A 26,271-nucleotide genomic window follows, 5' to 3' on the forward strand; every position below is an offset into this window, starting at 1 on the left:
AATATGCGGAAGAAAGTAGTTCCCGTCTCTGTTGAGTGTTTTGGTCCCCTTCTTTCTTATCCAGATGGCTTCCTTGATATATCTCTTATTTATGACCAAGTCTTAAAACAAACAGCGCCACCAACGCCAGCTCCGCCAAGAAGCAGCCGTCGAGGTGTACAGGAATTGGTCATTCAATTTGAGAAAGTGCTAAGTGTTAGCACGAAACTGTCATTGATCGAGGTATGTGACATCTAATTCTGGATTTCCTAAGAAGAATTTTGCTTTATTTATGTAATGAGACATCCTAGATGATGCAAACTATTCTTTATTCGAATTGTGTTTGCAAGGCAAACAACTTGAGATTATTAACCCAGATTACGGAGGTTTTTACCTCTTTGGAGCCCAAAAGGCCACATTAGCCCATTTGACCTCTTTTCTTATAATTCGAGAACCATACAAAACATAGGTCATGCCATACTTTTTCTGAATCGTGATCAGAGAAATACTTTGACTTGACGTGGTTTATTAACGAGATCTGAGCAATTTTGAAATGTTACCCCTGTGTGACTTCTGAGCAAGGTGCATTTTTGCCACAAAAGTTTTATATCTTAGAGGTCAGTTTATGATATACTTAAGTTTATTCCGGGGCTTAAGGGATGGGGTATGAACGTTTGGACAGTATTTATTGTGGGACATTAGAGCACATCAGACATACCGAATTGCATTCTGAATACGAAGAATGTCCTTCTGATATCAATAATTTTGATTTTTGAAATTCGCAATGTAATACACATTTTATGGCAAATGATTAAAATTGATATTTTTGATATTTAACAGTACTCGAAGTAAACTTTATAAATCTGATGATTTATACTTAAAGTGTATGTAGGTGGGATGAAAAGCCGACGATCAATCTTGAAAATTTTGACCTTTCGAATTGAAGATATGGATTTTTTTCCCAAAACACCAAAAAAAATTAGGTCTTTTTGGGAAAAAAATCCGTATCTTCAATATGAAAGGTCAAAATTTTCAATTGATCGTCGGCTTTTCCTTCCAGCTACATACACTTTCAGAATATATCATTAGATTTATAAAATTTACTTCGAGGACTGTTACATATCAAAAATGTGAAAAATATCATATTTTAATAATTTGTCATAAAATTTGTATTATATCGTGATTTTCAAAAAATGAAAATTATATGATATCAGAAAGACATTCTTCGTATTCAGAATGCAATTCGATATGTCTGACGTGCTCTCATGTCCCACAAAAAATACTGTCGAAACGCTCAAAACGCTCATTCCAGATCCCTTAACGCGGCTGTGTACTCTAGCCATTGTTTCTTTCTCAAAATTGAGTTTTTATGATATGTTTGTACCTTGTTATGTTTTTTATAAATACAAGGAATGAAAATCCAGATTTGTAAACTCCAACTGCAATATTTTAAGGATTTTATTTCACTATTCCACTCGTGTTTGAAATTGAAAAGGAAAGAAAATCTTTGTTGTACCAGCAAGGTACACGCGCGCAACAACTCATCGCGTTGCGTATCGCGCAATTTGTTAACGCACAAATACGCGACGCATACGCGACGCTTATCTGCACGCGCGGCGCATCTTATGGAAACACCACGGAAGCACTGATTTCACAAAACCTAGTGGTCAAATGGCTCCGTTTTAGCTGATAAAATGTGGGTTTTTTCATGTTCTTTCCCCCGATTTAAATATCAAGTTATGAATGGATTTCGCTCAAACTTCTCAAGGGGCTGTGGATTTACCCGATGTTCACGTAATATAAGTTACAAGAACGAAAACTGTCGCATCTCCTGTGAGATTCGATGAAAGTGCAAAATGTGACCACTTTAAACTTCAACGGCCATTATTTCAATGTTCATTTTCTCGGTAAAATGACGATTTAGGTACACGATAACTCAATAAATACAGCATCTATAGGTAAGCAAATATGATCATCGTAAAAAGCATGATCGACTCAAGAAACGGTTTTCTCATTTTTTATATTTTGGTCTATTTCCGATTTTGGGCATCATTTTGTGCAAATAGGCGTTTTTGAATTTTAAAAGTTCATTTTGATGCCTTATATGGTCAATATCTCAAAAAATAAGGCCAATATCAAAAAATCAAAAAACTGTTTTTGGAATGGAGCCTCAAGATTGAGCTCAAAACAAAATAAAATATTTTGGAAAGAGTGTTTTTTTGTTATGATGTACCTAACAAATATTGCCAAAAACTCACTTTTTTGTGATTTTCTTCAAATTTGTTGTTTTTACCCCAAATCTATATTTATATTAAGATTTATTGATGTCTTGCCTTCATAAAAATGTATACTTTTATATATTTTGCGCGAATAATTACAAAGTTATTGCACTTTTACTACATGCATGTCTGAGAGTACACAGCCACCTTAAGGGGGTACTACACCCCTAGCCAATTTTGTGTCTATTTTTGCATTTTCTCAAAAATTATAGCACATTGGTGACAAGTGAGATATGTATGTTATAGGGGCAAGGATTACAACTACTGTACTGAAAATTCAGCAACTCAAAGCAAGTAGTTATTGATTTATTGATCAAATATTGGTTTTCCCTCATTTTTGACTGTAACTCCAAAACTGTTGTCTGTGCTGAAATAAAATTTCCAGTGCAGTAGTTGTAGTCGTTGCCCCTATAATATACATATCTTATTTGTCCCAATGCGCTATAATTTTTGAGAAAAATGCAAAAATAGGCACAAAATTGGGCAGGGGTGTAGTACCCCCTTAAGTTTATTCCTGGGCTTAATTTAATCACAAAATTGCACGGGATTTCTCATGCTTCTTGACAATATAGTTGTTTACAGAATCATCCCCTCTCTGGTTTGGGAGACAACATGGCCATCGTCAGAGACTACATGGACTATGGAGGAAAACGCAAAATAGATGTTCTGTTGAATGCTCCAAATATAATTTGTGAGTATTATACTATAGATCTACTTGATCAACTTTGATAACTGTGATTTTATACTTTTACACTGTAAAAATAATGTATAACCCCTTTTGGTAAGAATTCTGAAGATATTTTGGATAATCATATAATGACCGGGGTTGTTGTTTTTTGAAAGAAGAAGAATTGAAAGTTATAATACTTAGTTCTCTGGGTTGGAAAGATGAACAAAGTTTTCATCTTTCCCCAGAGCAGCCATCGTACATAAACGTTGAAAAAACGACCACCAGTGCATCTGGCCGGATTCGAACCGGCGACCTTCGTAACAAATGCACGAAACTAACCAACTGAGCCACAGAGGCGCGCTGCAGAATGATAAATTGATGTTCGTCGCATTCCTATCGGAAGGCATCCGAACTGCATATTTATAACAAATAGGCATGAAATGAGTTTAACTTGCCCCAAAGTCAGCTATATTCCCGTGCTATACGGTATTAGTTGAAATTGTTTTTTGGTTTTGGTTTTCAGGCTACGTCCGCGCTGTTTTGTTTATGTGGGGAATATGGCGAGCTCTTGATCACGACTATGTATTTGGAGCCACTATGTGGTTGGCCAACTGTGCGTTAGATGAGGTAGATGGCAAGATAGCACGGAAGTTCAAACAACGTAAGTTATCAACTAGAATTGCAACAATTTAATATTTTTTGTTAACCAAGGCTAGGTCAGAGTACGTAAGACTTACGTAGAAGAATGGTAAAAAGTCAGAAATGCTAATAAACTGGAACTTCCGGGATTGTTTCCTTCGGTTAAAGAATCGGAACCGATGCAGTCCTGATCGGACGGGACAGCATGTTTCTCATGATCTTAAGTCTAATTTCTTCAGGGATCGGACAGTACACGACAAATAATTCTGGTTTACCCTGCGCACCATGTGTTTTAGGGTTAGGGCCCGGGTTAGGGTAAGGGTTAAGGTAGGTTAGGATTAAGTTATAATTAGGGTGGGTTATAATTATAGGGTCCCGGGTTAGCATGGTTAGGATTAGGGTTAGGGTTATACTTTTGCGCAGGGTAGACCAGAATTATTCCTAAATTGGTACTCACATTGTGGTGATGAGGATTTCAATTATTTCAAAACATCTCATGTGACATACTTAGGCCTTTGACACTATAATCCAGCCTGATTTTTAGAACAAAAACCTCTCACTGATGGCTATAACTGCGGGAACCCTCTTGACACAAATATTCTAGCGAAATTCATCAAATTATTTGCATGCCTCATGTATCACAAGCATTGTTGTCATTCATTTCATCAAAAACTAAGAAAATAAATAAATAAATAAATAAATAAATAAATAAATAAATAAATAAATAAATAAATAAATAAATAAATAAATAAATAAATAAATAAATAAATAAATAAATAAATAAATAAATAAATAAATAAATAAAACGCTAACTTTATACTTTTTGTTTTCTTTCATTGTTACTACACTGTAAATTGGCCAGAACACATGGAACGCGTTCATTAATGTAACGGTTTTTTAACACATGACACGTGTTCAACTTATTTAGAGAACACTAGTGTTAATGTAGAGAACACAGGTGTTATTTCCTCAGAACACTAGTGTAACGTGTTCTAATCCTTTAAACTCTGGTGTTCAAAGTTACTATCTATGAACACCTCGGACACATGAAAGAAATGTAACAGTTTTTTAACACATGACACGTGTTCAAACATTGATTTTCAGAATGCTGGTGTTCAACCTTTAGGCCTATTTATACATTTTCAAAATCTCATTACTCGACCATAAACAGATGCATGGTAGTATAAACAAGATAATGGCGGTGTTCCGAAGAATTCCGATGAAACCAGAGAGTTTTCAGCTAAGGCAAGTCCAAGGCTCGAACCCTCGCCGATCGTATCTCCCGGCTGACAGCGCAACGCATTTTAATGCGATTAAAATTGCTCGGCCATAGTCACCCTCTGGTGTCTCTCCTATGCTTGTTCATCGCTGTCAACAGATATACGGGCTCCGAGTCGCTCCCAAAGTTGCCCTGAATTTCATTCTTCTCTAAATCCTTCGAATTTACTCTCACTATCATTTGTCTTGGAAAAGACAGTTTGTCATAGAGTTTCCCGGAAGCGTTTCCACGTTTCATCGCCATTGTTGTTGTTCTTGTTGTTACTTATATCCCTCCTTCAAAGGAGCACCGTGTATTTCTCGCTGACACGTCGCAGCTCTCCAACGCCTCTATCTGCTCATGCGTTCCATTTATGAACACTAGTATTCAATATAATCATTCAGAACACTTGTGACACGTCTGATCAATACTATGTGTTCTACATTATACTAAAAGAACACTAATGTGCAAGGCTTATCATATTTTCAAATACACCAGCGTTCTAAAGAGACAATTATGAACACCTCGGACGCGTCTGAGAGGCGTCACGTGTTCGGGAACATTTGCAGTGTAGGGTCTAAATTTGGCGAGTTATTGGACGTTATTTTGGATTTCACCGTTTTCGAAGTGGGTCACAAAACCCTCCTGTGTATGATTTACCCTGATTTTGCCTTCATTTTCATATGCCATTCGGTTATCAACATTTTTACAACTTGGATTTACAGGCAAAGGTATATTGTTTTGTACTGAGAATAAGGAAATCTTGATTGATTAAAGGCCGAATCGCATCGGATGTTTCATTGCATTTTTGCCAAAGCTAAAGGGTGCTCATCTTTTAAACAAAGTGTCTATCACGATTGTTTGTTGTTCACGATCATTTATCATTTTTTTCTAACAAAACATATAATTTTAAATTCTAAGCCTGGACAATTACCAATAGCTTTTGCACATCCTAATTAAAGCCATATTATAACATTTGCTGAGGAGAACGCCCTCAAAAAAATTTTAAATTCTGGTTTTACACGATTGTAATGTACTTTAGTCAATAAAGATACTCTGCAAAAATCAAGACTTTAGGTGCTGTAGTTTTGTCAAATCCCGAGATTTTGAATAAAACGCTGGAACCGGCGTTTTATTATTACGATGGAAATATTAGTCGAACACGTATGCACAGTACGTACACGGCGTGCGGGATACACATACACACACACACCCCCCAGAGGATCGTACCGTATTACAACCGCGGGAGTAACATGCATGGGCGCTAGTAGTAGTAAATTCCAATTTTCTATGCTTTACCTAACTTGTTCGGCTCAAAATTAAAAGGGGACATATCTGACAGTAAAAGCTAACATTTTTTTGGAAAATAAATACTATTCTATTTTTACAGAAATGTTATGCTTTAATAGAGTCCAGCGAGGCACACTGAATCTCCGGACAGCCCGGTGAAGTCGATGACGGGCATGCATTTTTTTGTAAAGATGGGTTAGGTCGCAAAAAGTGTATCGTTAGGCTGAGACGGGCCGGAATAGCCGGACGGTTGGAATTAATTGTCGGAACGAGGCTGGCCTTCTTCTGGTCGACCTCAGCTCGAATCGGTTTGGGATTGGACCGGGCTAAAAAACTGCTGACTGTGGAGTCAAGGAAAAAGACCACTTGACATCATTGTTTATCAATAAAGGCGAGGGACTGGTCTATCGATATGCTTGAACGAACTGCTTCACTTAGCTTTCTTGTACTCACAAGTGGTCTATATGTACCGTTATTACATTTTTTCTTTCCATTTGTTCGCAGTTGCGATATTACAGGCGCCGACATGTACAAAAGCCCGAATAAGATATTACAACTTTATGAAGGCGTAAGTATAATCGCGTATTATTAATTTCTGTGTTTGAACCACTGACCCGGAAAAAGAACGCAATTCATAGAACTGCGTAGGTCTATCTGTGACATTGAGACGGTGTACTAATATTTGTGACGAAATATGAAAAACCAATATCTGGGAACAAAGATTTTTAAAAGTAGTGCAAAGGAACAAACCAAAAGTGATTTCCTGAAACTTGATAAAATAGCAAACGGTACATAAGGGTGCAACTTGCTATACTTGTGTCCAGTCCTCGTTTACGGAGTTTAGGGTTAGGGTTTACGGTTGAGGTAAGGCAGTCGTAAATAAGACTAGTAGAGTTGCACCCTATTCGGTAATCGCTCCCATGATTTATGATAAATACTATACTGACTCTAAAAAAATTTAAATAATAAATAAATAGATTCAAAAGAACACGCATTTCGAAACAGAAAACGTGCTTTTTCAGCCTATGTAAAATCCACCTTCCCAATAACCCGGGGGGGCACTTCAATTTGAAATGGATATAGGTGTAGGGCAGGCACTTTCGCATTAAGGGGCATTCGGTGAGAGAGCAAAATGTAAAAAATATGGGGTCATTGGGTGAGAGCATAACCTTTTTTTTTAATGGAATCTAATGAGAACCGAAACAGCTCCACAGAAACCTCGAAAAATTCTTTGTTTTTTCAAAACTTAGTAACAAAATCAGTGATAAATGAAAGTTGCTGTTCAAATTGAACTTGTAAGGGTCTTTGGGTGATTGATCAAATCGAAAAATAGGGGGTCTTCGGGTGACAGAGTACGTGTTCGTGAAATATGGGGTCTTGGCAGTGGCGTACCGTGGCCGCCCCAACCCCGGGGGGCTGAAGAAGAAACAATTTTGCCGCCCCTTCCTTAACAGCCCGAAAAGGGTGACCCAATTTTTTCACGGTCGTTTGAAAAAGTGAAGAGCAAAAAAAAAAAAAAAAAAAAAAGGATTTTTGGGGCTAGAGCCCCAAAAGCAACCTTTTTTCAAAATTTTGTATGCTTTTTCAATTTTTTGCGCCCTTTTTTCTTTGCTAAATCGTTTTGTCGCCCCCTTCGTTTTTGCCGCCCCTGTTTTTGCCGCCCCTTCTTCTTCCGCCGCCCCTTCGTTTTTGCTGCCCCTACTTAGACCCTGGGGTTATGGCGCCCCAAAGCCCCCCCAAAAAAAAATACGCGCATGCTTGGGGTGACAGATGCTGAAAAAGGGGGTCTTAATAACATTGTGTGTACGTTTTTTTATCTTGGCAATAATATTCTCAGGTCTTGGGTAATTGTAGCATATGGGGTGATTGGATGTTTTGGTTGATGTTATACTTGGTTTACTATACTACCGGACCAGTAGGTGAGTATATAGTAACATCACATTTTAAAAATATTGTATTTGGCATAGCTTACCAAGATATTTAATTGTGTCGGACAAGTCGGTCTGTACCAGTACCATGGTTTATAGCTTACCCAGATGTCTAGTTGCATTGGGCAAGTCATACCTTATTGGCGTATAGCTTTATCAGGCAAGTCGTACCATGACTTATTACACGGATGTCTTGATGTCTATAGTCAAGTTGTGTCGGGCAAGTCGTACCGTGGCTTGAGCCTGAGCTTACCCCGTTGTGCCAGAATAGTCGTACCATAAATTATTATAGCCCCACCTTATAGCTTACCCAGAGGTCTACTTGTATTGGACCATAGACCCTTTTAACACAGTGTAAAAGGTCTATAATGGTTGTACATGTCCTACCATTATTATAGCACATCAAAAAATTTTGGTGGGTCATAGTGCACTTACGTCCACGGCGAATTCACCGTGACCTTTCCAGCCATAAACCCGCTTATTGAAGATTAAACCGATATGCAGTACTAAACCATTATAAAGTACATCTATTGTCCAATGCAAATTTATTACCACCTGATAATATTGATCTAATGAGCGACCGAATTGTCCGCTACGACTAATCCAATCGATAATGACTCTATTGACATGTACGAGCGGAGCTCCACTGACCGAGTTTTGGGATATTTTCCACTGGTTTGCAGCTGTTTGCTGTCATTTACTCATCAAGGCGGACCACCGTTATTATAAGGACTATGCCAATTATTTAAAGATTGACATGTAGAGAATAAGCCATAACTGATTGACAGAAAGTACTAAATTTGTACCTATGACGGTTTTATGACACGAATCTTCCAAATACGACCAAAAAATGGCTGCCCGGTGAAGCAAAATGTGCATTGGAATAACACGGCGAGTTTGGATAGATGGTAGGATTTCTTTTTAATAAAAATGTATGTTCCCCCGTTATTAAAGCTAGTACCGGGTTGAAGATTCAGATATTTGGAAAAGAATAAGTAATTGAAACATAGAGCAAGTACTAAAATCATAGCTTTTATACTTTTTGATATAATTATGGTACTAACTAGTTCATCCCCAATAGCTACAACACAGCGCTACCAGTAGGGTTCAATTGCCTATGTGAGTGCCCCTGTGTTGTGTGCATACATGTAGTTAACAATAACTGCATGATGTATGCTCCCCCGGAATTTTGAGGTGGTGGGTCTTTGGGCGCTGCCAGCGTACCGGTAAAAGGGGGTCTTTTGGCGGCTGCGAACAAGTAAAAAAAAATTCTTGTCTTTTTGGTTGAAAATCGCCTGAAAAAACCAAACATGCATATGAGGAATGATGATTTTTGGGACTTTTAGAGCTGAAATTTCAAAAATCAAAGGTCTGTCGGAGCTCTATTTTGGTCAAATATAGGGGGTTTTCGGAGCTGCGAAATCAAAAAAGGAGAGTCTTTCCGGGGGAGCATACCCGTATGGTCATAAGTCATTTGTGTTAAAAGTGCCCCCGGGATCAGAACTCTTGTCCCCCTGTTCCCCCAGTAAAAACCCAAAATTGAGAAAATGTTCACTTTTTGCAGCAATTTTGCGCAAAATTTTGATTCCCCTAAAATTAACTTTGCCCCTCAATACCCCCCCCCGAAAAAATTCCTGGCGCTGCCACTGCTGATCTTCATTCATTCATTATGTATAGGCCTTAGATATTAATAACGTCTCGTCTTTCTTTCAGCTCCAGTCATAAACATTGGTCTATGGGAAATTCTTCTGTGGGTCTGTCTTCCGTTCACACTCATCAGATTCGTTGTCAATGTTGCTGGTAAACTCGTCACCGCCGTTGATTTTTTGGTTTCTGTTGATATAGAAAAATTTGACCGAAACGTATAGAAATGAAAAAGTGGACTGAAGCGTATAGAAAGGTGGACTGAATCATGGAGAAAAGTGGACTGAACGTATGGAATATGTTGACTGACATCACTGGCGTGTGCAGGATCTTTGGGGGCTCAGCCCCTCTTTCAGATTTATGCGGGGGCTTATGATGGCTAAATCGCCAAAAAACGGCTGATTTTACATGATTTTTAACCAAGTGCGGGGGGCTTCAGCACCCAAAGTCCCCCCGACACGCCACTGGACATGTACGGATTAGTCGGGGTCACATCGTGAGAAATTAATGGTTGTGTCCAAAGGCTCTGGTCCAAAAGTACAGTAAGTTGGCAGAGACGCAGCTCCTTGGTGGAAGGCTATGAGGTAGTCTCGGTCCCAGCCGAGTTGTGCTCCTCCGTCACTAAGTGACGGAGGATTGGCAGAGGCGCAGCTCCTTGGTGGAAGGCTATGAGGTAGTCTCGGTCCCAGCCGATTTGTGCTCCTTCGTCACTAAGTGACGGAGGATTGGCAGAGGCGCAGCTCCTTGGTGGAAGGCTATGAGTTAGTATCGGTCCCAGCCGATTTGTGCTCCTTCGTCACTAAGTGACGGAGGAACACAAACCGGCTGGGACTGAGACAAGCTATGAGGTACCGGTATGAAGAGCCTGAGGAGTTGGGCTGCCATGCCCATATGATAATTATTATAGATTTTGTTTTTGCCACTTTTTAAACATTTCCGTCAAAGTTTGTTTTACTTAGCCTACCTCTTCCCCCCCCTTTTTTTAAATAAATTTTACATGATATAATGAAAATATCTATTAATGATTCGAGTCAAAATTGTATAAGTAGGTATGTGGGATATATCAAAGTAAAGTCTTAATGTACGATTTCCTTCCAATTTCAAATTTGTTTGTTTTTCTATACTCAAAATGCTGAAATAATACTAATTGTCGGGAAGGGTTTCTGTCCATTTTGAGCTGAAATAACAAGGTAAAGTGAAACCTTACTGGTTATTTTGGCCGTTTAACATCCCGGGGGTCACAATAAAGTCATAATCATCATGAATTATGACTTTATGTCGAACTTTGCTCTGTTGACGCAGAAACGCAACAAATTTGGCTGATTCCATTTAGGTGCAAGTTGGACATGTGTAAACATTAAAATGCCAAAAAATCAGGTTTGAAAAAATTAACCAATTTCATATTATAAGATCGTACATTATGGCTTTAAGAAGAAGACACATGTAAATAAAACCATTCAACAAAGTATATAAATTGAGTGACTATTTCTTGTTATGATCTACACCTTGAGTGATAACTGATATTATAGGGCCTAATTTATATCTGCTCAGAAATTACCGTTGAATTCAACCTATGGATATGGCCACTAAGCAAAACAAAGGTTCGTTGTCTGTGTGGCAGGTCACATGGGAAAAAGTAAACACGGAACAAGGGCACACGCCACAAGGGAACAGCCTATGGATACGAGGCCTTAAAGGGAAGTTTTATTATGTCAATATTCGATCATCCTTTTCCCAGTGGACACGAGTTGACATGTCAACGTTGAATCAACGTGAATCCAAATCAACCTGATTTCAACGTGATTTCAACCTAAAGTTGAAATCAGGTTGATATTTCAATCCCGGGGAGTCACTCCCATTGTGGCCATCCGCGATAATAAAAACGCGTAAAAAGGGTAGTTTTTCGTGGGTAGGCACGATACGCGCGTATCGTGTTTAGGGTATCAAAAACTGGGTAGCAAAATTGTAATTGCTGATACGCGGAAATGAATTTTAGGGTATGAAATTTGATGCAAGGAATAAAATCCCTGTTTAGGGTGTGAAAATAGGCGTGTACGTGCGTTACCATACCTGTTTAGGGTATAGTCGTTTTAGCTAAGGGTTAAATCCTTGTTTAGATGCCCGGTCCCCGGTTGGCTACGCCACTGAATCAGGTTAAAGTTCAAAATCAACTTGATTTCAAGTTATTTTCAACCTAACGTTGACGGTAGGCCTAGGCCTAATGTTGGAAATAAGGTTGCTGATTTTTCAACGTGAATCAACCGTGCGTTGAAATGGAGGTGAAATAAAGTTGATATTTCAACGTTGATTCTACGTTGAAATATCAAACTTAGGTTGAATTTCAACCGTTTCAACCGATTTGGTCTTTGCTATATCATAGGCCCTGCAAACTCGAAAACTGGACGTCGTAGGTCAAACTATAACTAGTCCTGAATCCTTGAGATGGCAGAAATAAAGTAAGGTTGTGGTACATGGTTTTTACTCCGGAACGGAAAAGATTCGGAGGAATGGCGTCGCGCTACGGAGCAACTGAACCCCAGGCCATTTTCAACTACCTTTTTTTGTTAATTTGTTTACTATCGACGCGTCATCATCAAACTAAAGGCTCCTTTTTCAAGAATTTTGGATTTTCTTATCTCTCACCGAATGACTCCTTTTTCAGTATTTTTCTTCAAATCTTTCAACAACACTTTGAACAAAAAAACTCAAAATTTTGATGACATTTTGTATTTTTCCGTAGTCAAGCGGCACATAAATTACTGTTCATAGTCTCACGAAAAGGCATTTTTAGGTTAATTCTCACACCTACCCCATCCCCAACAATTGCAAAGTCTGCCCCATCAGGTTTTTTTTATCCTCTCAATACTAGTAGACCCATTCCATGTCAACTCCAGGGATGTGCACCGCAGCACCTCTTCAATTTTTTTCTTTTTCTGTGTTGGTCCTGGATGGACGAAGTTGCATTTTGAGGGCCCTATATCTTTTAAAGAAGTTTTCTGATGCCAGATTTGAATTCTACACAAATAAGTACCCCAGGATACATACTTTTCAAAGTTGTAAATGGTTCCCTTTATACATTTATGGACCTCCAAACATTGTGTTTCGCGTTGCGACACATTTTTTACGCTGACCCCCCTAAATTTCAAATTGATGCCACGAAATAGAGTATGAAGCTCAAATTTTCGGAATTTTACTTTCTCATCAATATCTACCACCACACAGAAAAAGAAAAAAATTGAAGAGGTGCTGCGGTGCACATCCCTGGAGTTGACATGGAATGGGTCAGTATTACTTTTTTCATCAATAAAGAGAAAAACAAAGGGAGAAATCGGGTCTACCATGCCGTGCAGACGCTGCGATTTTTGAATTGATCTGCTGCCCTCTGTTGACGGTTGCTAAGTTGGCGGCTTCCATGACACCAACAAACATAACAACCAGCGGGAGTCTGGCAAATCCACGTTGTAAATAAAGAGGTAAATAAACAGCTGATCGTCGACGTGATACACTGTGTAAAATTGAGCAGTGCATAGCTCGAAAAACATTACTAGATTTCTATAAGTTATAAAACCATGGCTGCCTTAGCAATAGAACCGGACAACTTTGGTAACCCGCTCTTGATGAAGGTAAGAAATCGGAAATCGAGACTGACAGTGACACTGTAAGGGACCGATCGTTATTTACGGCAGGGGGGGGAATGGGTGTTTTGGCAAAATATCGACAAAAATTTCGCGTTCCCCCTTGCGTTCGCTCAAAATTTTCGCGTTCCCCTTGTTTTCCCAATTTTCTCCATTTAAAATTTAACAATCCCCCTCCTGGTTCAACTAAAATTTCAGGTTCCCCCTCAAGACCACAAAAAATTTCATGTTCCCCCTAAATTTACCCATTCCCCCCTGTCATAAATAACGATCGCTCCCTAAGCTGAGTGACATCATGATGATGACTGAAGTCATTTGGAAGTTAAACAAAAAAGCTTATTTTTGAGTTTGACTTTTTAGAAGTTCTGAATATTGCCATGATAGTTCGTTGTACACACATACACACACCCACCCTCTTGTCGATTGCAAGCTTTTCACTGCAATCATTCATGCATTTCCATGTTTCATGATTTAAATATGGAACTGGATTTGTTACTTGTCCCGAAAATGTAGGTTTGCTATTTAAAGTAAAGTTACCTGATCATCACAGTCTACACAGACTAAAAGTAAACTCTTAATACTGAAATTGAACTTTTTTTAAATGAATGCAATTAAAGTAATTTTTTATTACTTCTGTCTGTGGTCTGTGCCTAGTCATAGTGTACACAAGAGTAAACAGTACCGTAACACAGTCTACAGATGTGATAAACAGTCACGCTAATTAGCTGAACAGCTTGACAACAAGCAGGTTGACCCTTCGGCATCTTTGGTCAATGACGCCACCTCTACTCGATTGCCAATTACCAACCAGAAATTCAAAAAAAATAATTTGAAACTGCACCTATTTGCAAAGACCTTCGCATTGGCTTGCCCGACTTGGCATGGACTCCTTGGTTTATGGTGTGAACATGAATTCATACATACTCGCTATATAACAGCATGCGTGATTGGTCGATAGGCGGGCATAAACAACGTTTATGCCCGGCGTTCGTCATAAACAAGCGCGCGAGAACTGATGGACGCTTCGCGAGTAGGATATTACGGCGTCTATGTGCGCGAGCTATTTACGCATAAGCGCGAGTGATGTACGCGATGTTACGCAGCTGACCACTGCACGATGGACTGAGCAAGAAAACGTTTTCTTACATTTTATAGCGATGGAGAAACTGTTAAAAATGATAAGGAACTGGTAGTTTTTAGTTTGAAATGTTGGTATTTTTAGTTTTGGAGGGAAATAACAGCAAGCAGAATGTTGCGTATGTATGAACGGGGTTCATTCATATATTTTCATGACTAAACGTTGTTTAGTCATGAAAATATATGAATGAACCCCTAAGTCGGGTTCTGATTGGCTAATTGAATTATGCCATCACCACCACCTCATTTGCTGATCAAGTTGCGTAGCATCGCGTGATGCAACATGATGTTTCGTTATCGGTCAACTAGTGTGATAGGTCTTTGCAAAATAGTGTATAACTGATTTCAAATGGCAAAAACCTATGCTATACCAATGAAAGTTTTGATATTCCAAGTAGTCCCAGCAAGCCTAGTGAAAATAACAGAACAATTTGTAATTTTTGCATCAAGTGTAACATCTAAAATTTTATGTTTTTCTTAAACTTGCAGTCAGAGCTTGGTCGCCCCATGCAAAGAGGATTCACTTTGCCATCACCAGACTTTGCCTACGGACGACCAAACATTTCCAAAGACGGAGGTGCTCTCGATGCCATGACAGGCTGGACACCTACTGCAACTCTCCCAGGATCCGCAGGGAATAGGGAGAAGAAAGCAGAGAGGGATTTCATTGCTCTTAACAAAGCTTGTGTTGGATCAGGACTCATTACAGCCAGAGAACAATTTGAATATCGTGCCACACATGATGTCAGAAGGAGGGTGTCAGAAGAAGAGAAGAGCAAGATAAAGATTAGAAGAATACCAGCATCTATGACCTTTGGAGTTTCAACAAGGTAATGTGTGAAATTTTTCAGTTGTGAATCATCAAATAAATTTAGGCAACAAAACAGGAGGTCAGTCCGAAACACTGTCAATCCGAACCCCGTCAGTCCGAAAACCTGTTACTTGGGGGTTAATCCTTACCCTAACCGTAGCAGGTTTTCGGACTGACAGGATTCGGACTGATGGTGTTTTGGACTGACAGGGAGACCCCCAAAACAATATCATTGGTAGATCCACCAGTATCAGGGGCGTAGCAAGCGGGTGGACATGGTGGACAAAGTCCATGGGCTCCAAGGGTTCAGGAGCCCCGAGCAATAGCGAAAATGAAATAAAGGCCGATAAAGGAGATGTTAAAAGGGCTCCACTGCTCTTTGTCCATGGGCCCCAAGGCTCTTGCTACGCCCTTGACCAGGATGCTTTGCTTCACTTTTGGAGACCATAGAAGATATCTTACACTTCCCACAATGCATTTCTTCCATTTCAATTTCTTTACTAATTCGCTATCTAGTGCAACATGGGTTGTTAAAGACAAGATTGCTCATGAAACAGAGCACATCCAGATCTCGCAAAATATGTTTATTTCTTGACTATTGACCCACGTTTTGCCAGTCTGATCTCAACCGGGGATCTCAACATTAAAACAAAGGGAACCTGTACAGAGTAATTAGACTGTCCTTTGCTATTTTAATGAGGTGATGCATAATATGGCAAAGGATTCTGGGAATAGTAAAATATCTTCTCTGTTAGGAGACTGCACATTTTGGGGGCAAGAGAAGAGAAAATGTCAAGATGTCTACTTTATGAAATTTTGAATGCAAATTTATTTATTTTCTTGTAAATTTATGTTTTCTGAACAATTTTGGAGCAATATCACTTACTGTAATAAAATTTTTCACAAATTGATCTCATATAACCGTGCGATTCCTCGTCCTGCTGCCCATTTGCTTTTTAAAAGTGTTCTTTTTTTGTATCATACTTGAGGTTAGTGATAGGACTCATAATTATAAATCTTTTGTATGTTTATTCCCAACAGACCTTCAACTCCAGTTTTTGATCTTTTAGAACACAAATATCAAGATAGATGGCTTCAAGATAGAAGGAAAAATGAAATTGTCAAAAGAGAAATACATCAACAAAAGGTAAGAAAGCCAGTCTTCGTTAATGCTCTGCATGCTAGCCATGCCATGCGCTTCAATGGGAAAAGTTCAAGTTTTGAAATATTTTCTCAAAATATCAAGAGCCATCTTAAGAACTACTGAATCAATATTAGGCTTGTTTGTACTCATTTTGATGCATTTTTCATGTTGATTCCAGACATGGTCATGAAAATTTACATTTCTGAAATTTTTGAATTTTGAATTTTTTTTTTTTTTTTAAACTTGTCGTCTGCAGTCGACACCCACGTGAAGAAAGTTAAAGTATGCCAATGAAATTGCTTCCACAATACAGTGGCCAATCACAGATCTGGTAACCATGTTTACTGTGGAACCACACCCGGCCCCCGCACTCTCTGTATACTCAACCAAAATGCCACAAAATAATGTGAACTTTCAAATTCTCTTTATTCCAATTTATTTGTATTGAAAATTTGGAAGTCGGAACAGAAAAATAAGATATTTGCTCAAATTTTTGAAATACCCTACCCAATGATCTTTTTTTCCTTCAAATATCCATACCAAGTGATTCCCATTTTTCAAAATGACCCCCGTTTTTCATTTTATTACACCCAATGACCCCCTTTTTTGAAAGAACATTTTGAGACTGGACCCTTTGTCAATAAATTTTTTCTTCCACTTTTGAACCTTTTTATTTGGGAGAAAAATTGAAAAAATGAGCCTTTCTGGATGGGGGGGGGGGATGCTGCCACTAATGCTATCTGGGCCCCTACCATAATATAAATCAAGAGTGTTGACTAAACAAACAATATTTTTGTTCTACATTTTCCAACCAACAGCAAAACCAGAACAAAGGCATATACGAAACACGAGCATCTCTTCTACGGAAACACTGTCCACCGGTTGAAGCGCCACCACTGTGGCAGATGCCACGCTTCCAGAAACAGTCGCCACATCTCAAACATTCCGTTCACAACAAGCCAGAAAAGCCGCTTATTCCCATCATGCAACAGACTGCACTGCAAGAACAGGAGTGTTTGGACATGGAATTTATGAAGGGGCCAAAAGTTAATAGAACTATATTTTTCACTTTGTTAACAAATTGTACGGGGTATATGTATTGTCTTTTATATGCGGAAGGTGATAAGGTTTAATATTTATTGCTTTTTAATTAAAATCATAATCAAAAGAGTTAATAAATAAGATTGTGGAAGAAAGTACTTAACTGAAGTCATATGTGACAGGGTCTTGTAGTATCGTGATGTCAAAGGTCAAACAAAAGATTTGAAAAAACATATCAACTTTTATCATTTTTTAAAACGATGTTTTAAAATACTTAGTTATCAGTAATCAACAGCTGATCTGAATACCGGTACTTTAATCAAAAATTATATCTAGACATTTCAACTTTATTACATTGGCAGTTTGGCAGATAATTTTATTTTGGGAGTGCTTCTTGTGGCACCCTGTATTACCCTGTAAGATGAAAATTACATTTTGTATCATTTAACTAATCTTACAAAAAAGACATGTAGGTTCCTTGCATATGAAAATGGTGCTAAATACCAGAAATATATTTGTGACCCATCACAGCAAGTGTTGCAATGTGAAATTTTTCTAGTATGGTTAAAAGTAGGTTCATAAAAGCCACTTGTCCAAATTGAATGACATTTGCACCAAAATAAATCTTTACAGAAAAAAAAAACCTTCTACTTTCATGTGCTGCTGCTCTTTTTTCGTTGGTTTTGCTGTGATAGGTCACATAAATATTATTGATATCAAGTTACAACCTATAAAGGTTCTGTAACTAAATTCTTTTCACATGCATACAATTTTTTTTTTTTTTTTGCAATTTTAAAAATGAAAATAAAATAAATAAAAAAACTTGTGAGTATATTTAAGGGAAATTAATACATTATTTATTGAACATCTTACACATGGACCACAATGGCCTCATCCCAATGGCATAGTTCAACAGGGGTAGCGCTAGAACTAAATACTCCAGTGTCCGCAGGGACCCCCGAACTTGCAGGAAATTAAAAAGTAGGGGGTCCAGAGTAGAGTTTGGTGAGTCCGAGTTGCACAAATGCAGCATAAACAGTATGTCTGAAATAGCGCTAGATTGAAAAACTGGGGGTCTGCAGGGACCCCTGAACTTGCAGAAAATTTAAAAACAGGGGGTCCGAACTCTATTTTGGTGGGTCCGGGACCCCAAAAAGTAACCTAGCGCTACCCCTGTAGTTCAATAACCTCAATTAAATACTCATAGTGCAAAATTTGACCTCAAGTTGCAGAGTATGAGTTTTTGTACCCAAATTTTCAAAGGTCAATGAGTGAATTTTCAATGAATGTGCAAATGTATTGGGGTTAAAGAACTGTGCCCTGATAGATGAACATGTTGTGGATCCTAGTGTTAGTATTATGTCTATGATGGATAATTTGATTGATTGGGCTATTCCAGTTGGAATCAATACACCCCCTGTAGAAGACATTACCTTAATCTTCGGGTGTATCAAGTCCCGGTATCAAGTACAGTAAATTTCAAATGGAGCTGCCCATTCAGGTAACCCTCAAATTCACACTCCCTGTGTGGAAGATTAAACTTCATGTCTTCCATAGGGGGGTGTATGCAATGCATTTCAACTGGAATAGCCCATCATTCTCAATTTATATTCAATTTCATGATGTTGTTTTCTTGTATCTAAAGTAAAACCATAAAAAAAATGATTGTGAAAAACGTACATTTTCAATTATCGTTTTCCCGCTCAATTTCCGCAACTAACCAAGCTTAACCAAAGAGGATAGAAACCAACAGTATTTTTTAAATAAAATGATCAAAATGACACTAAGCTATGCAATTATTATTTTATCAAATAACACTTGTCTACCATTGGTTCAGTACATTATTTACATAACCCATTGGGATATTTGATTTCAAATCCACACTACCCCTGTGAAAGATTTAGGAAATATCTTCCACAGGGGGAGTATGAATTTCAAATGGAATTAGCACATTGTGGAAGCTTCAGGTTGAATCTTTCTCAACATGCTCAGTGGGTGTACGAAATTCAAATGGAGCTGCTAAAATGGGTTTGATGATGTGTAAAATGATTTGAAATTCATCCTCCCTCTGTGGAAGATATTTACAAAATCTTCCACATGGGGGAGTGTGGACTTTAAATGGATTGGACCAATTCCTGTTCAACCTTCCAAATGTGAATTATTTTATGTTTCCTTTTCTTAAACCACTCTTAATTTTAAATTGTCAAAAAATTTTGTACGTATTTATATTGAGCAACTATGATGTAAAAGCTTGTAAATAACCATGTAAAAATGAAAATACATTGTATTATTATCGTCTCAATGAGGACTTAATAAAATATAATCATGATTCATGTCATCATTACAATATCTGCATTTGACTTTTTTTATATTATGTGTCATCAGTGGAGAAGCCAGGACTTTTTCAGTAAGGGGACAAACTTTGACAAAAATGGGATAAAAAGTACAAAAAAAGGCCTAACATTCCACAGGGGGCAAGACTTCTCACATGGGACAGATGCCACCATGACTGTCATAATAAACATCTCAAAAAAGTAACTAACCCCCTTAAAGCCATATTATAACATTTTCAAACAAAATAGATTAGCATTTCTTTGCCATAAAATGTTAGCTTTTACTGTCAATCCCCCGCACCAACATTATTGAGGGGCCTGAGCCCCCGGCCCAAGCCTCTCGGTTCCTAAGCATATGTTATCCATGCATAAACCAGAAGTTCCAGTGTAGTCCAGTCAATCTAAACAAATTAGTGGTGTCACCCACCACTAATTGCAACAGAATGTTTTTCACTTTTATACATTTAAGAGATGTCCCCTGAACATCATACCAAAAATATACTAAAATATACTTGGTGGAAAGGTAGTTTTTGGCGGGAAAAGGTCATACAAGGGTCAAATTTCAAAATTGCTTTAATCTTTTTAAAAACTATACCAAAGCATTCCTCTATTCTTAAGGATTCAGAAAAAGTATAGTTTGTCATATCTGTGATGTACCATTCTTAAGTTATAAGCAAAAAGGTCAAAGGTCAAATTTTGGGTTCCACGTGGGTCAACTTCGAAAAAATGCTCCGATCTCCTTAAAAATGGCCTCAATGTGTTCATACTTTAAAAACACTCCAAAATAAAAATAGTTTGCCGTATCTTGGATGTTTCGTTACCTAGGTAGCAGGATAAAAGAGGTCATTGACCATTGAACTCTATTGACCCATACCTAGTTTTCGATGTTACGCATGTAATTAAACAACCTAAACAGTGCAAATATTCTTTAAATGAATTATGTTTGCAAGCCGAACAATTTGAGACCATTTTGATTAAAATCTGACAATTTTTAGTTTTTTGACCTCTGTTGAACCCAACATTTGACCTTTGACCTTTTCGGTTATAACTCAAGAACCGTACATCACAGATATGGCAAACTATATTTTTTCTGAATCCTTATGACTAGAGGAATAATTTGGCATAGTTTTGAAATTTGGCCCCTGTATGACCTTTTCCCGCCAAAAACTACCTTTCCACCAAGTATATTTTAGTATACTTTTTGTATGCTGTTCAGGGGACATCTCTGACATTCATAGCAGTGAAAAAAATTCTGTTGCAATTAGTGGTGAGTCAAAACCCACTTTGACTGGACTAGTGTGCAAAATATTTGGCAACTTTAAATTATCTTATTCTTTTTTATAGGTCCCTAATAATATTTTGAGAGTTATTCGCTTATAAGACCACTCACAAAAAGAGTGAAATGTGATTTTTAACTCACTCAAAAAAAAGAGTGAAAACCACTCTTAAAGAGTCGGGATTTCAACTCGTTCAAGAAGTTAAATGAAGGACAACACGTTTTAGAGTGAGTTTTTCACTCACATTTAGAGAGTATTAGGCCTAAACAAAATAATTCTAGGCAAATTTGGGCAATTAGGCCTAAGAATCGGATAAAGAAGTGCAAACTATTCTTCAAAATAATGCACAAAAACCTGGGACAAAAACGAAATCGTATCAAGTCTCCAGTTCGAATCCCCGCAATATTCTGATTCTCTAAATCCACACGAGGAAGTGGTACATCTGTGTCCATATAAGGAAATGCAACCACTGCCAGAGTATTACTATTTTATATGACTATCAATAATTGGCATTCTAAATAAACTAAATAGATAAATCCATAGAATTTACTGCAACTTCTAAACTGGGTTACGCTGTGAAGTCAATATTTAGTCAATTGCTACATGTGTCAAAATGTGCAGAAATAAATTGTGCTTCCAACGCATTTTACAGATACAATCACCCGTTTTTGAATATGGCCATTATTTAGGGGGGGGTAGTTACTTTTTTTGAGATGTTTAGTATAATGTAAGTATAATTATACTGCGTTATAACAGCAAACATATAACAGCAGACAAGTGTGACCAAAAAAATGGGTTATGATATTCCTCCATGTAATTTTACTATATGAAATTAGGGTAAGGATTATCTTACACGAAATACATGAAGGATCGACCAAGAAACGTGTTAAAAAGAGTGTTTTTTTGTTATTTTGTGATTAGGCATGTTTTGCATTAGACGTGTTAATTGGGGTAAAAGAAAGTAGTTTTTCAGAACTTGGTTCACTTAGGGACCGTTCAAAAACACTTGTTAGGGGGGCTGATGCAAAAAGGGGGCCTGAACATTTTGACCCTCAAAGGGGGGCTGAAAAAATGACCACAAATTTTCCTGGGAAAATTGAGTTTATATGCTTTTTTATGGGGTTGACCCATAATTTTCATGTCAAAAAAAAAAGGGGGGCCTGAAATTTTTGAGGTCTGTAAAGGGGGGTGAAAAGATTAGCAGGTGATACTATTTGGCAAGGGCTTTTAAGGGGTAGAATGTGATATCATTTTTTGCTTTGTAAAGGGATAATTTTGTTGGAAGAAAAAAGTGGATGCTCAGGATCACCAAATGCTCCTTTCACAGCTTTTCACCATCAGCAGGCTATGTTTAGCACATCTATGACACTAACAATTAAGGGGTGGGGTATGAACGTGTGGTCAGACATATCGAATTGCATTCTGAATACGAAGAATGTCCTTCTGATATCAAATAATTTTGATTTTTTGAAATTCGCAATGTAATAGGCCTACACATTTTAGGGCAAATGATTAAAAATTGATATTTTTGATATTTAACAGTACTCGAAGTATAAACTTTATAAATCTGATGATTTACACTTAAAGTATATGTAGGTGGGATGAAAAGCCGACGATCAATTGAAAATTTTGACCTTTCGTATTGAAAGTATGGATTTTTTCCCAAAACACCCAAAAAATAGGTCTTTTTCGGAAAAAAATCCATATCTTCAATATGAAATATCAAAATTTTTAATCGATCGTCAGCTTTTTCTACCACCTACATACACTTTAAGAATATGTCATTAGATTTACAAAATTTACTTCGAGGACTGTTACCTATATCAAAAATGTGAAAAATATCAAATTTTAATACCGGTAATTTGTCATAAAATTTGTATTATATCGTGAATTTCAAAAAATGAAAATTATTTGATACTAGCGGGACACCCGCGCTACGCGCGGGTCCCCGCTACACACCGACACCGCCTGGCTAATAATTATTTGGTGCAGAAGGGACACTAAAATGAATACACGGGATCGATACACGTGAATTGCTATGCACGATTTTGATATCAGACGAAAATCTTCTGATACCGGGTTAGAAAATGATGAATATCTCCCGTCATGATTTTTTCTCAAGAAACCAGATTTGGTCTCATAAACTTGGAAATACGTGTTGAACAGATATGATAGTCGCTAGAATGCGCTTTGAAAATTGGCCGTGCGCTTTGAACTCAAAATTTGACCATTTTATATTGCGTTGGTCCTGTTATGGACTACAGCGTGCAGCGTGTAGTACAGCTGCACTCACTGTAGGCAGTATAAAGTCGATGACCATTGACCTCAATGGGGTATACAAGCTTAATCACGCACAACCAAGATCGATTACCCGGCTATTGTGAGTAGCCTTAGTTATGTCCCTCGACTAATTATTAGTTTAAAAGAGCTTTAAAGGTTTGAACCAAATGGCTAATCGTGGCTGTGGATTTAACCTACCATGGCGATTCCTGCCATGAAGATATAGGGTCGAAGACACTGTGCGCTAGGTGAGTAAATGGGAGCGTTCACTAAAACGGGAGGAATTACTGAACAGGTAGAATCATTGAAAAGGTAAATTTCATTTATCTGAGTCTGACCCTCGTTAAGTTTCCATTTTAGCTTCTTTCTTTCTTTTTAGTTTCTTCTACATGGGCCAATTTTGTTCCATTTTTTAAAAACAGTTCTGCTAAGCTTGCAAATTTCCGTTACCATGTTTTTTATTTACTCAATCCCGTTCCCATTATTTTCTAAATCTGTCCTTTCTTACATTTCCCTGTTGACTTCATTTTTTATTTGCTGCTTAGCTTGTGATTTCCCGTTTTCATGTTATTTATTTAGTTCTGTCCTCTGTTTAATAGCTTTTTTTATTTAAATCATTTATTATTGTTTCCTTCTTTAGCCTATTTTATTCCCGTTTTCATTTTCTTACTGTGACTAACTATAGGCTAACCAACACACTCGTAGGCCTACCTGTTTGTCCTCATTTTGTTTTCTTTTTTAATTACAGTAGGCCTACCTCTTCATGTTGTTTGTACTTTTTAACACACATCTTTTCCCCGTACGCCTACGGTCGGTCGTTCACCCGTATTATCATTCATTGCGCGACTCTGCGTCGTTTACGCGCGACATGGCGTAGTGCTGCGTTACCCGCGCTCTATCGCTGCGATACGCGAGCGGCTTGGCATTAGATACGCCCGTACGACGCGCACGGGCTAGCTTGACAACTGACTCCCTTTTTTATTTACCCAGCATAGCAACGTACCACATTTTCACTGATTTTGAGGCCAATTCTTGACCGTTTTCAACCAAATAAAGTTTAAACACGTTCCCGTATATTCATCGATCTCCCGTATGAATTTGGCGAAATTTGGATCGAAACTGACGGAGCCTTTACACGATACATACATACATACAACATTTCCCTATTTATAGTAAGATCAGAAAGACATTCTTCGTATTCAGAATGCAATTCGATATGTCTGATGTGCTCTCATGTCCCACAAAAAATACTGTCGAAACGCTCAAAACGCTCATTCCAGATCCCTTAAGGGGGTATACACCAATCCGAGAAGCGTTTACTGTATTTGGCCCTCTATTGACGGCAACACAGATGTACCAGAGCGGGAGATTTAATTCGTAATTCAATACTCATGATTGTGTATTGAATATCACTGTTGTGTACAATTCCGGGTACAATACTATATAGCACAAAATAAATAATGGATGGAACCCCCGACCTCGGGACACCGCAGTTTAACATCGGGGACACCGCAGTAATGGCGAAGTCGGATAGGTGTATACACCCATTGATTTTTTTGTTGGATTTTTTTGCATTTTGTGAAGAAATTACAAAAAAAAATTGGACAAAGTGGTATGCAAAATGAAGGAGCAAATCTTCACGTTTTATTGGTGGCATTGGTATCAACGTAGCTTAGGCCTACATGCTTTTAAAAGTAGAAGCCAAAAGGTGGTACATCACTGATGATTTAAATTCACTTCATTTTGGAAAGCTTACTATCAACGGATTTCGTTAAAATTTTGGATATGGCCATGCGTTGTGAACTCGCCGACTTTGCGTCACACCTTGATTTTTCTGTCACGATGCACCTTTTTTGGTATAAATTGTCATATCTGGAAATCTATACCCCCTATGATAGTAAAAGTATACATTTTTGGAAAGCTATTGGTCCAAGGAATCTAAAAATGGAATCAGAATTAGTGTAGGGTATATGTGAAAAGAAATAATGTAAAAAATGCAAGGCCATTTTATATTTTTGATGAATTTTACTTGGGGTACTGGTTTTCATTCATGTGTACCCCTCCATCAAATTTTAATGCAATTTTGAAAAGTTCAGACCATTACCTTTCTGATGATATAGAGCTTTATGATAGTAACCCAATGTGTATTTCAGAAAATGGTTGATGGAATTTTATACCGATTCAACCCATCAGTCTAGTACATTTTGAAAAATATTTTCTTGGGTAACACCCTACACTAATTTCAAGTTCATTTTTGGATTCCTTGAGCCAAGAGCTTTCCAAAAATGTATACTTTGGCTATTCTAGGGGGTATAGTTTTAAAAATACAGCGATGGTAATCTCTAGCAGTATATTGCCCTTGAAAATTTGGGTTTACTGTGTAGAGAATAGGGACAAATTTGTATGTCATGTGACTTACCTGTGACTACCAGTCCTCTTATATTCTTTTAAGAAAGTTAAGGTATTTAAATGTTTACATGGACAACTAAGCTATCTTTTGATACCAAATTTATAGTAATAAGGACACATTTGAAGTACATAATGAACCATTTTACAATTGTGTGCACTTAAAATACAAACTACCCATAGAGTTTGTACATGAGTGCACCACTGCCACATGCACCGCTGCCACCACCACCCCCTGACTTGGTCAATTGGATTGGGTGCCATTCTGCCAATGTTCAAGATATCTTAATGAAACTGTCCATAGTTACTAATCAATATCTTAGCCTTCATTTGATACCAAATTTACTGTCATACCTATATTTCTTCCTAAGATACACTCAAAAAACAAAATGATCACAGTGAAAAGTGTGACGCCACCACCCTTTTTGGATGTTGAGTTCAAAACGCATGGCCATATGTGTTGCTAACACATTAGGGAAATAAAGTTGATATGTAAAATGGGAATAAGTGGTTCCTGATT

At 37.8% G+C, this 26,271-nt stretch overlaps 2 protein-coding genes across 2 annotated transcripts; both read left to right on the forward strand.

The window, feature by feature from the left end:
* Positions 1-2,834: 2,834 nt before the first annotated feature.
* LOC140138268 (CDP-diacylglycerol--inositol 3-phosphatidyltransferase-like) lies at positions 2,835-10,370 on the forward strand. Its single transcript, XM_072160181.1, has 6 exons — positions 2,835-2,949; positions 3,452-3,589; positions 5,400-5,556; positions 6,620-6,683; positions 7,953-8,034; positions 9,757-10,370. Exons 1-6 carry the CDS (start codon positions 2,871-2,873, stop codon positions 9,909-9,911), a joined length of 675 nt encoding a protein of 224 aa, XP_072016282.1. The 5' UTR covers positions 2,835-2,870; the 3' UTR covers positions 9,912-10,370.
* Positions 10,371-13,103: 2,733 nt separating this feature from the next.
* LOC140137388 (cilia- and flagella-associated protein 77-like) lies at positions 13,104-18,364 on the forward strand. Its single transcript, XM_072159026.1, is given in 5 exon segments — positions 13,104-13,310; positions 14,949-15,289; positions 16,312-16,417; positions 17,233-17,350; positions 17,353-18,364. Coding segments are annotated over 5 exon segments (732 nt in total). The 5' UTR covers positions 13,104-13,256; the 3' UTR covers positions 17,466-18,364.
* Positions 18,365-26,271: the final 7,907 nt, after the last annotated feature.

Source organism: Amphiura filiformis, chromosome 17, assembly GCF_039555335.1.
Source record: "Amphiura filiformis chromosome 17, Afil_fr2py, whole genome shotgun sequence".
Taxonomy (NCBI): domain Eukaryota; kingdom Metazoa; phylum Echinodermata; class Ophiuroidea; order Amphilepidida; family Amphiuridae; genus Amphiura; species Amphiura filiformis.